Source organism: Pelophylax lessonae, assembly GCF_965119305.1.
Source record: "Pelophylax lessonae genome assembly, chromosome: 5".
NCBI classification, from domain to species: domain Eukaryota; kingdom Metazoa; phylum Chordata; class Amphibia; order Anura; family Ranidae; genus Pelophylax; species Pelophylax lessonae.
In genome coordinates, this window is record NC_138772.1 from 241,619,757 (window position 1) to 241,631,993 (window position 12,237).

The 12,237-nt window shown below is 50.5% G+C and overlaps 1 protein-coding gene across 1 annotated transcript in view; it reads right to left on the bottom strand.

Moving 5' to 3' along the window:
• The window catches only part of TGFBR1 (transforming growth factor beta receptor 1), a 325,401-nt gene extending 318,834 nt beyond the window's left edge, over positions 1-6,567 (bottom strand). The window contains exon 1 of the mRNA XM_082258755.1: positions 6,455-6,567. Coding sequence (XP_082114881.1) covers positions 6,455-6,521 — 67 coding nt within the window. The 5' untranslated portion in view covers positions 6,522-6,567. The remainder of the gene's footprint in view (positions 1-6,454) is intronic.
• Positions 6,568-12,237: the final 5,670 nt, after the last annotated feature.

Below are 12,237 nucleotides of genomic sequence, written 5' to 3' on the forward strand. Positions count from 1 at the left end.
AGACCGAAGGGTAACGCCACGAATTGGTAATGATCCTCCGCAATGGCGAATCGAAGGTACCTCTGGTGACCCTTGAAAATGGGGATGTGAAGGTACGCATCCTTCAGGTCGATGGAGGCCATGAATTCCCCCGGACTCAGGGCAGCCACCACTGAGCGCAGGGATTCCATGCGGAACTTGCGAACCCGCACAAAGCGGTTCAGAGCTTTCAAGTCCAGAATCGGACGCACTTTGCCCTCCTTTCTGGGCACAGTGAACAGATTGGAGTAGAACCCCCGAAATCTGTCCCGATTAAACGCCGGAACCACCACTCCCTGGGCCCGCAGATCCCGCACCGCCAGGTGCAGATCCTGCAAACGCTCCGGAGACAGCTGAAGATTTGAGGGAAAAAATCCGCCCGCCGGCCGAGAGAGAAACTCGATCTTGTATCCAGATCGAACGATTTCCTGAACCCACCTGTCCCGAACGCGGGCCAGCCAGGGTTGAAGAAAACCGAGCAAACGTCCCCCCACCCCAGAACCGGGTGAGGGCGCCCCTTCAGGCCGAATTGGTATGGGCAGCAGACCCGGACTGACCGGACTTCTGCTTACCTGCCCACGGCTTCTTCTGGGAGCCTTGGCCCTTGAAGGGCTTGCCCTTGTATTGCGACCGAAAGGCACGAAAGGACCCCTGAGAGGGCCTAAACGAGGTATTCTTCTTACCGCGAACAAACTTATTCTTGTGAGATTGGGGTAAGAGAGTGCTCTTACCCCCGGAAATTCCCTTTATCAGAGAATCCAAAGACTCGCCAAAAAGGCGAGATCCCGCGTAGGGAAGATTAGCTAGAGTCTTGCGAGAAGATTGGTCAACCGACCAACATTTCAGCCATATCAGGCGACGGTTCAACACCGCTACACTGGAGAGGCGCGCAGCCAAAGGGACTAAATCCAAGTCCGCATCGCACAAATACATGACACCCAGATGAATTTGATCTACCATAGCCAACGTTGTCGGCGTAGCAGAGTCAGCCACCAGGGTGCGCCTGAGCACCTTCGTCAAATCCGCAATAGCTTGGGCTGCCATAATGGAAGCAAAAATAGGCTTCAGCATAGAACCAGCAACCGTATAAGCATGACGGGCAAGAGACTCCAATCTCCTGTCCGTAGGGTCCCGGAACACCGGGGTATCCTCAGCAGGAATCGCAGTAGATTTATTCAAAACTGCCACAGCGTGATCCACCTGAGGCGGCACACACCAACGCTCATTAGTGGTGGGTGTAAACGGATAACGCAGCTTGAACTTACTTGGCACAGTAAAAGGCTTCTTTAAATTGCGCCATTGCTCATCAACAGCGCGCTGAAATTCTGCAGGGCAGGGAAAAACCTGCGCGGATTTGCGTTTCCTTTTAGTCCCATAAGAGGACATCAAAGCAGGAGGACATGGTTCCTCCTGCAGATGCAGCGTTTCCTTGATAGAAGTAATCAGCTCATCCATGAGTGCAAGCTCTTCAGGCGAGCCAGGGGGAGAAGTATCAACCCCTTCTACCTCAGCCTTCACCTCAGACCCCACAAGATCCAGAGATGAACGAGACCCTGAGAAGGGCACTCCAGCCATAGCAGCCCCATCACCCTCTGAATCAGAGGAAATAGATAATCTGGGCCGTTTTGCGGATCGATCAGCCATTAGCAACTGCACCTGAGAAGCCAAGGTTGCTACAACAGCAGCCAGATCAGCCCCTTCGGGGGATGCAGCAGCCCCTTGGCCCCCCACCAGGGTGGGAGGAAACTTGCAATCCTGAGAATCCATGCCCCAGTATCAACTGAAATAAAGGACTGCCCCTTTAAGACCGCGGCGAGCGCAGCCCACCGCACACTACTGTATGTACCAACCCCCGCAGGGATGAGGAGCACTGAGCAAGGAAATACAGGATAAGGAAGGTAAAAACCTGGAGAGACCACAAAGGCTGCTGCCACCGATCGCTGTTCCAGAGCAAAAGGAAGTGATGCAATGACTGACCGCCCTATATAGCCTATGAGGCTTCACAAACATGGCCGCTCGGCTGAGGGAATCAAGGCAATAAGAAAATGGCGCCGACATGTGCTCGCAGGAGCGATCGCCGCCAAAATGGCGGCGTTTGGCGCCAAAACACTGCGCTGTACCACACAGGGCCGGTCACCATCAGTTTGCCGAGAAAAATGGCGGGCTGCATCAGCGGTCACCGCACAGCATGTCTGAGCCCAGTCTGCCCCATACATCTCACACAGCAGAGCAGGAGAGCCCCCCCCGCAGCCCACAGAAAGGCAGCTATTCCACACAGGAATCTGACAGGGAGCTCAGCATTTACACAGATATGCAGGGTCACACAGTCACAGACTGACACCCAAACAGACAGGTCCCCACATAGAAATTTACTTACCAGTCCGGATGGCGTGGGGAGCCCTCTCTAGCGACCAAACCGCTGTACTGAGGACAGGGAGTGTCGCAGCCAGGACGCAGTGGAACTGCGGTGCGAAATCGCAAATGGCGTCCGGTGAGGTAGCCACCTCACAGGCAGCATCCCTGCAGCGAACAGGGATGGGTCGTTCAATATGCCAGGAAAACCTGAGCTGAACGCTCGATGGCAGGCTGGGGAAACCCCTGGCTCTCAGCCCTGGGATCCAGGGTGGCCAGACCGAGACCCAGCTCCGCATGATCATCTTCATAGGAAGAAAACTAAACTAATGCTGAGAAAAAAACAGCTAAGTAAAAGAAAGAGAAAAAATACTTGAAATAAAATCAAAAAGAGGATAGAAGGCTGAGACTGAAAACCCCAGCACAGGAACAGCCAGCTACTCCTAAGCTAGGCAATTGAAAACTGAGTTGAGAATGCTGGAAGCAGGGAGGTATTGACTGAGGGGACCACCCCCTAGGGGTGTGATATGCTAAAAAGCTTTGATATTAACAAATCTTGTTGCCTAGCTACTCCTGCGGAGAAAAGGTCAATTACCCCATTAGTGAAGATTATGAAGTGGCGGCGACTGTCGGAGGACGTAAGAGAAATAATTATTCTTTAGCAAGGAACATACATTCCGCAATAATAATTATGCTACCAAAATTAGTGTGCGCTGTAAATTGCCTCCAGCATTGCTCCTGTTTCTTCTTGCCGGAGGCTGCCATTTTACTGAAGGCCAAAGCCCCTGAACAGCAGTAAATCATAAAGCGAAACTAAACCTATCAATTTAACGTTTTCAAAAAAAAAAAAAAACTCATGGAATGCCAGAATTGCTTACTGCTGTCACATTTGCTTGTGTCTTTAACCAAACTGTCAAACCATTAAATGGCTGGCGTCATAACTGATCACATGTGCAGCATTCATGGGAGTTGCAGACCAAATAGAAGCAGCTTCATTGACTAAAGTATTGGAAAGTTTAATTCCGCTTCAAGGCTGTCTGCAGGTCAGCCTCTACAAATTCAGAAGTGCCTAAAAATGGAGAGCAACTGAGCATGTATAGAGCAGGGTGCAACAGTGTATTACTGGATTTTATAAAAGTATAGACCCCTTTTTTTTTTTTATGTTACATAGCTATACCTGCAAAAGGGGCCAGTTGTAAACCCATGACAAAATATAATCAAAAGCACCTGTCTCTTTAGTGTGCACTTTTCTAAATTAAGAGCACCAGGTGTAATTTCTTTCTGCTGCTTTGTTCCTCTGCCATCAGCATAAAATAACTTATGACACGTTTTCCTGATCAAGAGAAATAAAAAAAAATAAAAAAAAAAAAAAAGGTGACTGGGAGGGACCTCCAGCTGATTGACAGCCCTCCAGTCAGTTCTTAGAGCTCTCCTAACTGAGCTCTGCAGAATAACTTTAGCTCTTCACTCCCTTTTTTTAACCTCTTAGACAAGCTTTATAAATTCAGCACTTTAAACGGATGTAGGGAAGAGAAGACTGCAAATAGACATGTACAATGTATGTAGGAGGATTAGTTTAAAGTGATTGCAAAGTCTTGTTTTTTTTTTTTTTTTAAAGAAAAGTACCTCCTCTGTGCAGTTGGTTTTGCACAGAGCAGCCTGGATCCTCTTCTCGGGTCCCTCGTTCCTGCTCCTAGCCCCTTTCTCCTATTAGGTGCCCTCACAGTAAGCAGCTTGCTATGGGGGCACCCAAGCTAGGCTGCAGCTCCGTGTGTCCATCTAGACAAGGAGCTGGTATTTGGCCCCGCCCCCTCCCTGACTGACAGCCATGGGAGCCAATGGCGCTGCGGCTGTATCTCAGCCAATCAGGAGGGAGAGTTCCAGATGACTGAGAGACTTGTGGACATTGCTGGACAGAGGGGGCACAGGTAAGTATTAGGGTGTGCAGGGGCAGCTGCTACACATAAAAGGCTTTTTATCTTAATGCATTAAGATAAAAAAAACCTGCCTGCCTTTACAACTCCTTTAACTGGTTGCTGACCGCCCGCTGCAGTTATACTGAGGCAGGCAGCCACTCATGCGTGAACCGCAGTAGGCATGTCGGAATCGCGCACCGCCGGCGGCACGCTCCCGCTTATCAGCAGGTACTCCGATGCACGGGGCAGGTGGCTCCAATTGCCGCCTGACACCCGCGATCATTCCCCACTGAGAGAGAAGAACTGTCAGCTGTTGAAAACACAGCTGACTGTTCTTCTACATAGGATTACAGGTCTCTGATCATTCCACAAGCCACACCCACCCACAGTTAGAAACATGCCCCTAGGTACACATTTAACCCCTTGTTCACCCAGTGTTAACCCCTTCCCTGCCAGTGTCAATATTACAGTAACAGTGCCTATTTTTAGCACAGATTACTGTAGTAATGTCACTGGTACCCCCAAAAGTGTTAAAAAAGTCAGTCAGGGGTTCAATCTGTCCGCAGCAATGTCGCAGTCCCAAAAAAAAAAAAAAAAAGACAAATCTTTCCTGTAGTTAGTAGACGCGATAACATTTTCGCAAACCAATCAAAATATGCTTATTGTGATTTTTTACCAAAAATACGTAGCAGAATACAAATTGGCCTAAAATGTTAAATTTAGATTTTTAGATTTTCTTTTGGGTATGTCATATAGCAGTATGTGAGAAATTTTTTTTTTTCCAGAATGGTCGCTCTTTTTTTGTTAATAGCGCAAAAAAAAAAAAAAAAATCACTCAGGTGATCAAATACCACCAAAAGAAAGCTCTATTTGTGGGGGAAAAAAAAAAGGACATCAATTTTATTTAGGTACAGCATCGCACGACCGTGCTATTGTCCATTAAAGTAACGCAGTGCCGAATCGCAAAATATGGCCTGGTCATTAAGGGGGCAAATCCTTCCAGTCCACAAGTGGTTAAAGCGGAGTTCCACTCAAGTGGAACTTCCGCTTTAAGTGGTCCTGACCCCCTGACATGCCACATTTGGCATGTCACTTTTTTTTTGGGGGGGTGGGGGGAGCGGGTACCTAGATTTGACAGGTACCCGCTCCCATTTCCACGCGGGTCGCCTAGTTCCCCTCCCACCCTGCAATCTTCTGGGACACGTCAGAGGTCCCAGAAGACTGCCTGTCCATTCAGCATGCGCAGTGCACACCCGGCTGTGAAGCACTAAGCTGTCAGAGCCGGGTGTCCACACCAGAGATGCCGGCGCTGCGGGGAGAAGAGGGAGAAAACCGTGGGACAAGTGAGAAAATGACTTTTAATAAAAAAAAATAAAAAAATAAAAAAAAAAAAAAAAAACACACACACACACACACACACACACACACACACACACAAACAGCAGCTACACTTTATGACTTTAAATAAACACGAAAACGGCTGGAACTCTGCTTTAATCTTTGTGTATAATCTGAGGAAAGTCCCTTCACTGAGTATATGTAAGGGTCTACAACCAGTGGAATCATACAGGAACTTGGTCCGTATTCCTGTTCGATTCAATTGGGTGAGATTTTTCGGCCTATTTATTAGAAAGGGGCTGAAATCCCACTAGATTGTGCCAAAGGTAGTTGATATGCGACTTTGAAAAACACACTGCAAACAGATTGCATTTGCGATGTGTGTGTGTGTGTGGGATGTTGTGAAGAATACACTGACACCTGTAGCACATCACATACCTTGAAGGTGGTGAATGGAATAGGGGTTCCCATACCGCCTCCTAGTGTGACATGGGCCCTAAAGCTTTAGGAACAGATACATTTTCAAAACAATTTCTTTTTCCACTATTTCAAAAGATGGGAGCATTAAATAGCACACCAGCTTAGGTTGGGTCACACAGACATGATCTCCGTAAAATACAAACAGAACATTATTCCACTATACTGTAGTTTTCATCCAAAAGAACCACTCGTGCTGACAACTATACGATGTCCCTTTCCTTGGAACCACGCCAGAAAACACACAGCACCAGCTACAACATACACAAAGCCCTGCCCAAGAGACTGGACTGTGGGCATTCTCTCCAGGCCATAGTGTTCGGTCAGGACAACACAGCGCCCCATTCACTTACCCGCAGATCCTGTCAGCTGTAAAAGTAGAGAAAGCAGAAGCAGTCCGGAGAAGGCAGCCACAGACATGGCCTATCAATCTGTGCCCATCACATCACTAGCGGTGGATCAATTTGCTTCCTCTTCGTCCCCGTCTCTATACCGTTAATTCTCGCGACTTTTCTGCTATGAAAAGAAAGCCCTCCCACTTCCAAGGTTTCCAATTGGACAGCTGGGTTAGGCCAAAGAAATCTCTGTCCGGTGTACTGCCGATAGCCTCGGCTCCCAAAGCGCTGTTCCTACACACAAAGCTGACTCTTTCGTCTGACTCCCCTCCCCCTCTGTGTACACACGGCTACTTTCCTGGCTCCTCCTACCAGACGAAGGCTTATTGGTTGTAAATGTGTGCTTGGTGCAGCCTCGGGTGTCCGTGGAAAACAAGGAGCTTCCTCTAACGTCACAGGTTACAATCCCCGGCGGGTTGTGAAATGTTTGTCTGCAGAAACCGCTGTTGTCTGATTCTGGATGATATTTCACAACTGTAGAAGAGCCGTGAAAAAAGTAGCAGTCGTGTTTATATCTGATACAAACATTTATTCATCGGCTCACTTTTTGTTGATGTGCACAGGGCTGGCCCAAGACATTGTGCTGCCTGGGTTCAAGAATGAAATGCTGCTCCCCATCCCCCCACCCCCAAAAAAATTCACGCTCTCCAAAAGGCCCCCACATTCTATAGGACTATGAAAAAAGTCACAGGAGTGTGAGTGTGTACGGAGTAACAGCAGGACAGAGCAGTAGACACTGGGCAGATGAGCGCACCAGGCTCTCTCCTGTCTATAGTGCCGCAGTACTGTGAGCATGGTACAGGAAAATGCAGGGCTGCGGGCATGGTACAGGAGAATGCAGTGCTGTGAGCATGGTACAGGAGTATGCGGGGCTGTAGGCATGGTACAGGAAAATGCAGGGCTGCGGGCATGGTACAGGAGAATGCAGTGCTGTGAGCATGGTACAGGAGTATGCGGGGCTGTAGGCATGGTACAGGAAAATGCAGGGCTGCGGGCATGGTACAGGAGAATGCGGGGCTGGGGGCATGGTACAGGAGAATGCGGGGCTGGGGGCATGGTACAGGAGAATGCGGGGCTGGGGGCATGGTACAGGAAAATGCAGGGCTGCGGGTATGGTACAGGAGAATGCAGTGCTGTGAGCATGGTACAGGAGAATGCGGGGCTGTAGGCATGGTACAGGAAAATGCAGGGCTGCGGGCATGGTACAGGAGAATGCGGGGCTGGGGGCATGGTACAGGAGAATGCGGGGCTGGGGGCATGGTACAGGAGAATGCGGGGCTGGGGGCATGGTACAGGAAAATGCAGGGCTGCGGGTATGGTACAGGAGAATGCAGTGCTGTGAGCATGGTACAGGAGAATGCGGGGCTGTAGGCATGGTACAGGAAAATGCAGGGCTGCGGGCATGGTACAGGAGAATGCGGGGCTGGGGGAATGGTACAGGAGAATGCGGGGCTGGGGGCATGGTACAGGAGAATGCGGGGCTGGGGGCATGGTACAGGAGAATGCGGGGCTGTGGGCATGGTACAGGAAAATGTGGGGCTGCGGGCATGGTACAGGAGAATGCGGGGCTGGGGGCATGGTACAGGAGAATGCGGGGCTGGGGGCATGGTACAGGAGAATGCGGGGCTGTAGGCATGGTACAGGAAAATGCGGGGCTGGGGGCATGGTACAGGTAAATGCGGGGCTGCGGGCATGGTACAGGAGAATGCGGGGCTGCGGGCACGGTACAGGAGAATGCGGGGCTGGGGGCATGGTACAGGATAATGCGGAGCTGTGGGCATGGTACAGGAGAATGCGGGGCTGGGGGCATGGTACAGGAGAATGCGGGGCTGGGGGCATGGTACAGGAGAATGCGGGGCTGTAGGCATGGTACAGGTAAATGCGGGGCTGCGGGCATGGTACAGGAGAATGCGGGGCTGCGGGCATGGTACAGGAGAATGCGGGGCTGGGGGCATGGTACAGGAGAATGCGGAACTGTAGACATGGTACAGGAGAATGCGGAGCTGCCGGCATGGTACAAGAGAATGCGGGCTGCGGGCATGGTACAGGAGAATGCGGGGCTGTAGGCATGGTACAGGAAAATGCAGGGCTGCGGGCATGGTACAGGAGAATGCGGGGCTGCGGGCATGGTACAGGAGAATGCGGGGCTGCGGACATGGTACAGGAGAATGCGGAGCTGCGGGCATGGTACAAGAGAATGCGGGGCTGTGGGCATGGTATAAGAGAATGCGGGGCTGTGGGCATGGTACAGGAGAATGCGGGGCTGCGGACATGGTTTCCCGAAATAGCCGAACATGTACGGGTTTTCCCGAGCGGAGGCCCATGCGCAGTGTGCATGTCAGGCCGGCTGCAGACCTTTTTTTTTTTTTTTTTACTTGAGCCGAAGAAGAGAAGAGGCGGCCGGGGGCCGCCCCTCTCTAAGTGCCGCCTGGGTCCCATGGTCCCACCGGGACCCATGGTAGGGCCGTCCCTGGATGCGCAGGTAGTGTTTCACATAATCAAAGTAAAACTTTAGGCAACACTTTAGTATAGAGTACGGGAGGGTTGTAACCAGAAGCTTACTGGAAACTTTTAGCCCAGGGGGCCAGTACAACCCAGAGGTCCATGGAGCAGTGACTCTGCCCTGCCCTATTTTCCAACACTTATCCCAAACTAAATCTCTGCACCTGGTACTCTGCTCACCGGGCGGTCAGGCTGGACAGCACCTGTTGCACCCACTCTTAGGCCCCTTTCACACGGGCGCAATGCCCGACGGAGTCCGTTCTGCTCAGCGGCGATCGATCTGCCGATCCCCGCTGGGAAGGCAGATGACAGCTCCGTCCCTGCTCTGTGTGCAGAGAAGAAGCTTTCAGATCCCCGCTGTCCTCTATGGGGAGATCGGATGAGAACGGACCGCCTGTCTGTTCTCATCTGATCCTCCAGACGGATGGAAAATAGGGTTTCCATCCGTCTGGATTTCACAGACAGGATTGGATCGGATAACAGCGGGTGTCAGCTGAGATGTCTCCACTGGCACCCATTGCCCCATAGGGATGCATGGAGCATCGGTTCAGGTCCGCATGAAAAACTGACAGGCAGATCAGATCGCCCTTGTGAAAGGGGCCATAGTTCGCAAACTGGCTGGCCAGGTACTGCAGGCAGGGCCAGATCTTCCACTAATCACTGTGGACATATGCCTACAGGTGCCCTACCTAGAGGGGTGACCATCAGTGTGAGGCTTTTTTTTCTCCCTCTTGCACTACCAAGTCCATACATTGTATGGATCTGACAGTGGGGGGGGTCACACACAACCCATTGGCTGCATTGTGTGTGTAGCACTGCCCCCTTGGGAGCTGCTGAGTGTGGATTCCCCTGGGTTACCCATAGCGACAGTCCGTAAAAAAATCACTTTAAGACTTGGCTCAGACAATGAACAGTCCAGGGGATTTGTTTTTTTGTGTTTTATTTCAGAACTTGGATGGGAGAAGGGATGAGTGGGGTACTCCAACTTGAACTAAGCACAATTTCTGAGGACACTAACTGTAATGAGTGCGGCAAGGCCGCTTCTTGACCTTGCCACTGAAGTGAAGTAGAAAATAGGTTCCTGACTGAATTTCTCTTCAGGGTCCTGACTTGGCACCCCCTTTCTTACTTCCCGTGCATGCTAGCCCCTTGTCCACTGACTCTCCACTGGAGTGGTCCCCTTCCTGGGCAGACCCCCTGGCAAGCTTCCCGGTACTCACAGACACTGTTTTTCCCAAGGTTGCTCTGCCTGCAGCACCACTTGTCAGTATCCTGGACCTCCTGGCTCAGCATCACACACTTGGTCCACTAGGCCGACTGCTTGTGACCACCTTCCTTGCTGACAGGAGGAGAGAAAAACCGTCACCCTCCTCCTGGAAACTGGCTTCCCACCCAAAGATGCCCTGTCACGTGTGCTCCTGGCTTTTATGACCTATCCCAGGATGCACCACTCTTGTGCCCTCCCACTGGGACAGCCACAAAAGCCTGTGTTTCACTGGCTGGGTTTCCTCCACTGTCCAACAGGCTCCCCTATTGGATACAGTGGGGACACTCCCTCAGACCAAGTGAATCACACAAGGACACATGTAACAGGCAAAACTATTGATCAGGCTCCCCTGATAAGCAGATGGAGCAAAACAATGCCTTTACCTTGCACCTACCTAGGAGGTTGCTACATGTGTAAAACTGACAGACTCCTACCTGTCAGGGGGAAGCATTCAGGCAGCTGCGCTGCTGCTCGAATACATCTATACACTGCCGGTATTGGCACCCCTGCCATGTGCTCTGGGCTCTGCTTCCCCATCTGCAGGCCTGGGATGCGACATGGCGGGTGCAGTGGTAGGAAGGGAGAACAGCAGACATACATCCGCTCTCCTCCCCTTTTTGTTGGTTACTTGGAAAGCGATGTGTGACGTCACTTCCAGGTCACTTTCCCTGGCTAGCATAGCTGGGAAGGGATGTATTGCAACGTGCATTGCAATACATTCAGTAGACCCCGCATATCTCATTAAAGAGAACCTGTCACCTAAAAATCATCACATAGGGGACTTTTTGTCCCCTATGTTATTGTAAAATACGTTAAGCAAAAAAAAAAAAAAACATTTTGTGGCCCCGCCACATATATGCACATACGGACGTAAATGCCTACACATGAAAACGTTGATTTCTACACACGTTATACATCTCGTTGCACACTGGAGTGGGAGCAAAAATTCTAGCACCAGAGCTCCTCCATAACACTAAACTGATGACCTATAAAAAATTTAGGGTACAGAAGTACATTATATTGTCAAAAGTATTGGGGTGCCTGCCTTTACACGCACATGAAATTTAATGGCATCCCAGTTTTAGTCTGTAGGATTTAATATTGAGTTATCCCACCCTTTGTAGCTACAACAGCTTTAACTCTTTGTGGAAGGCTGTCCACAAGGTTTGGGAGCATGTCCATGGGAATGGTTGACCATTCTTCCAGAAGCGCATTAGTGAGGTCAGGCACTGATGTTGAACGAGAAGTCCTGGCTCGCAGTCTCCACTCTAATTTATCCCAAAGGTGTTCTATCGGGTCGAGGCCAGTCAAGTTGCTCCTGGTGGCTTGCGCTACACACTTTTATTATACGGCAGGTCTTATAGGGCGAATTAGGCTGGAGGGCAGGGTCCAGGAGGCAAATCAGTCTGGCACCCCCATAAAGCGGTCACACTGCTACCTCCTGGTATGATATGATGGTATGATGATGGGCACTGCTGAGGCTGAACTTATGGGAACTGATGAGGCTACACTGATGGGCACTGATAGACTGTGGCTGTGTCTGTGGTTTAAAGATGACAGGGCGGGTCATAGACAGGAAGAGGTGTGGCCTTTACAGGAAGGGGTGTGTCATATTTAAATTAGGGGGTGCACAAGTTTAGTCAGGCCTAGGGCAGCAGAAAACCTAAATACACCACTGTCGGGAGGTTCTCTGTTTTGTAGCTTGCAGCCTTATCTGTTGTGCCACAAAGCACAACAGAGTGCTAAAATCCTGTTTGCCTGGCTCCTCTGTATCTGTCCAGACTCCTGCTCCAATCTAACCCACCTCTTCTGTGTCCCTCAAACTTCCCTTACCTGAAAAGTTTGGTGGTGACACCGAGGACTGCAGAGGTTTTTTAAACGTTTGTCGTTTGCACTTCCGCAACAACCCTGGGGCTTTCAGTACTTCTGCCAAAGTGACATTTGCAATTTCATTGTTAAAAGGGAAAGCCCT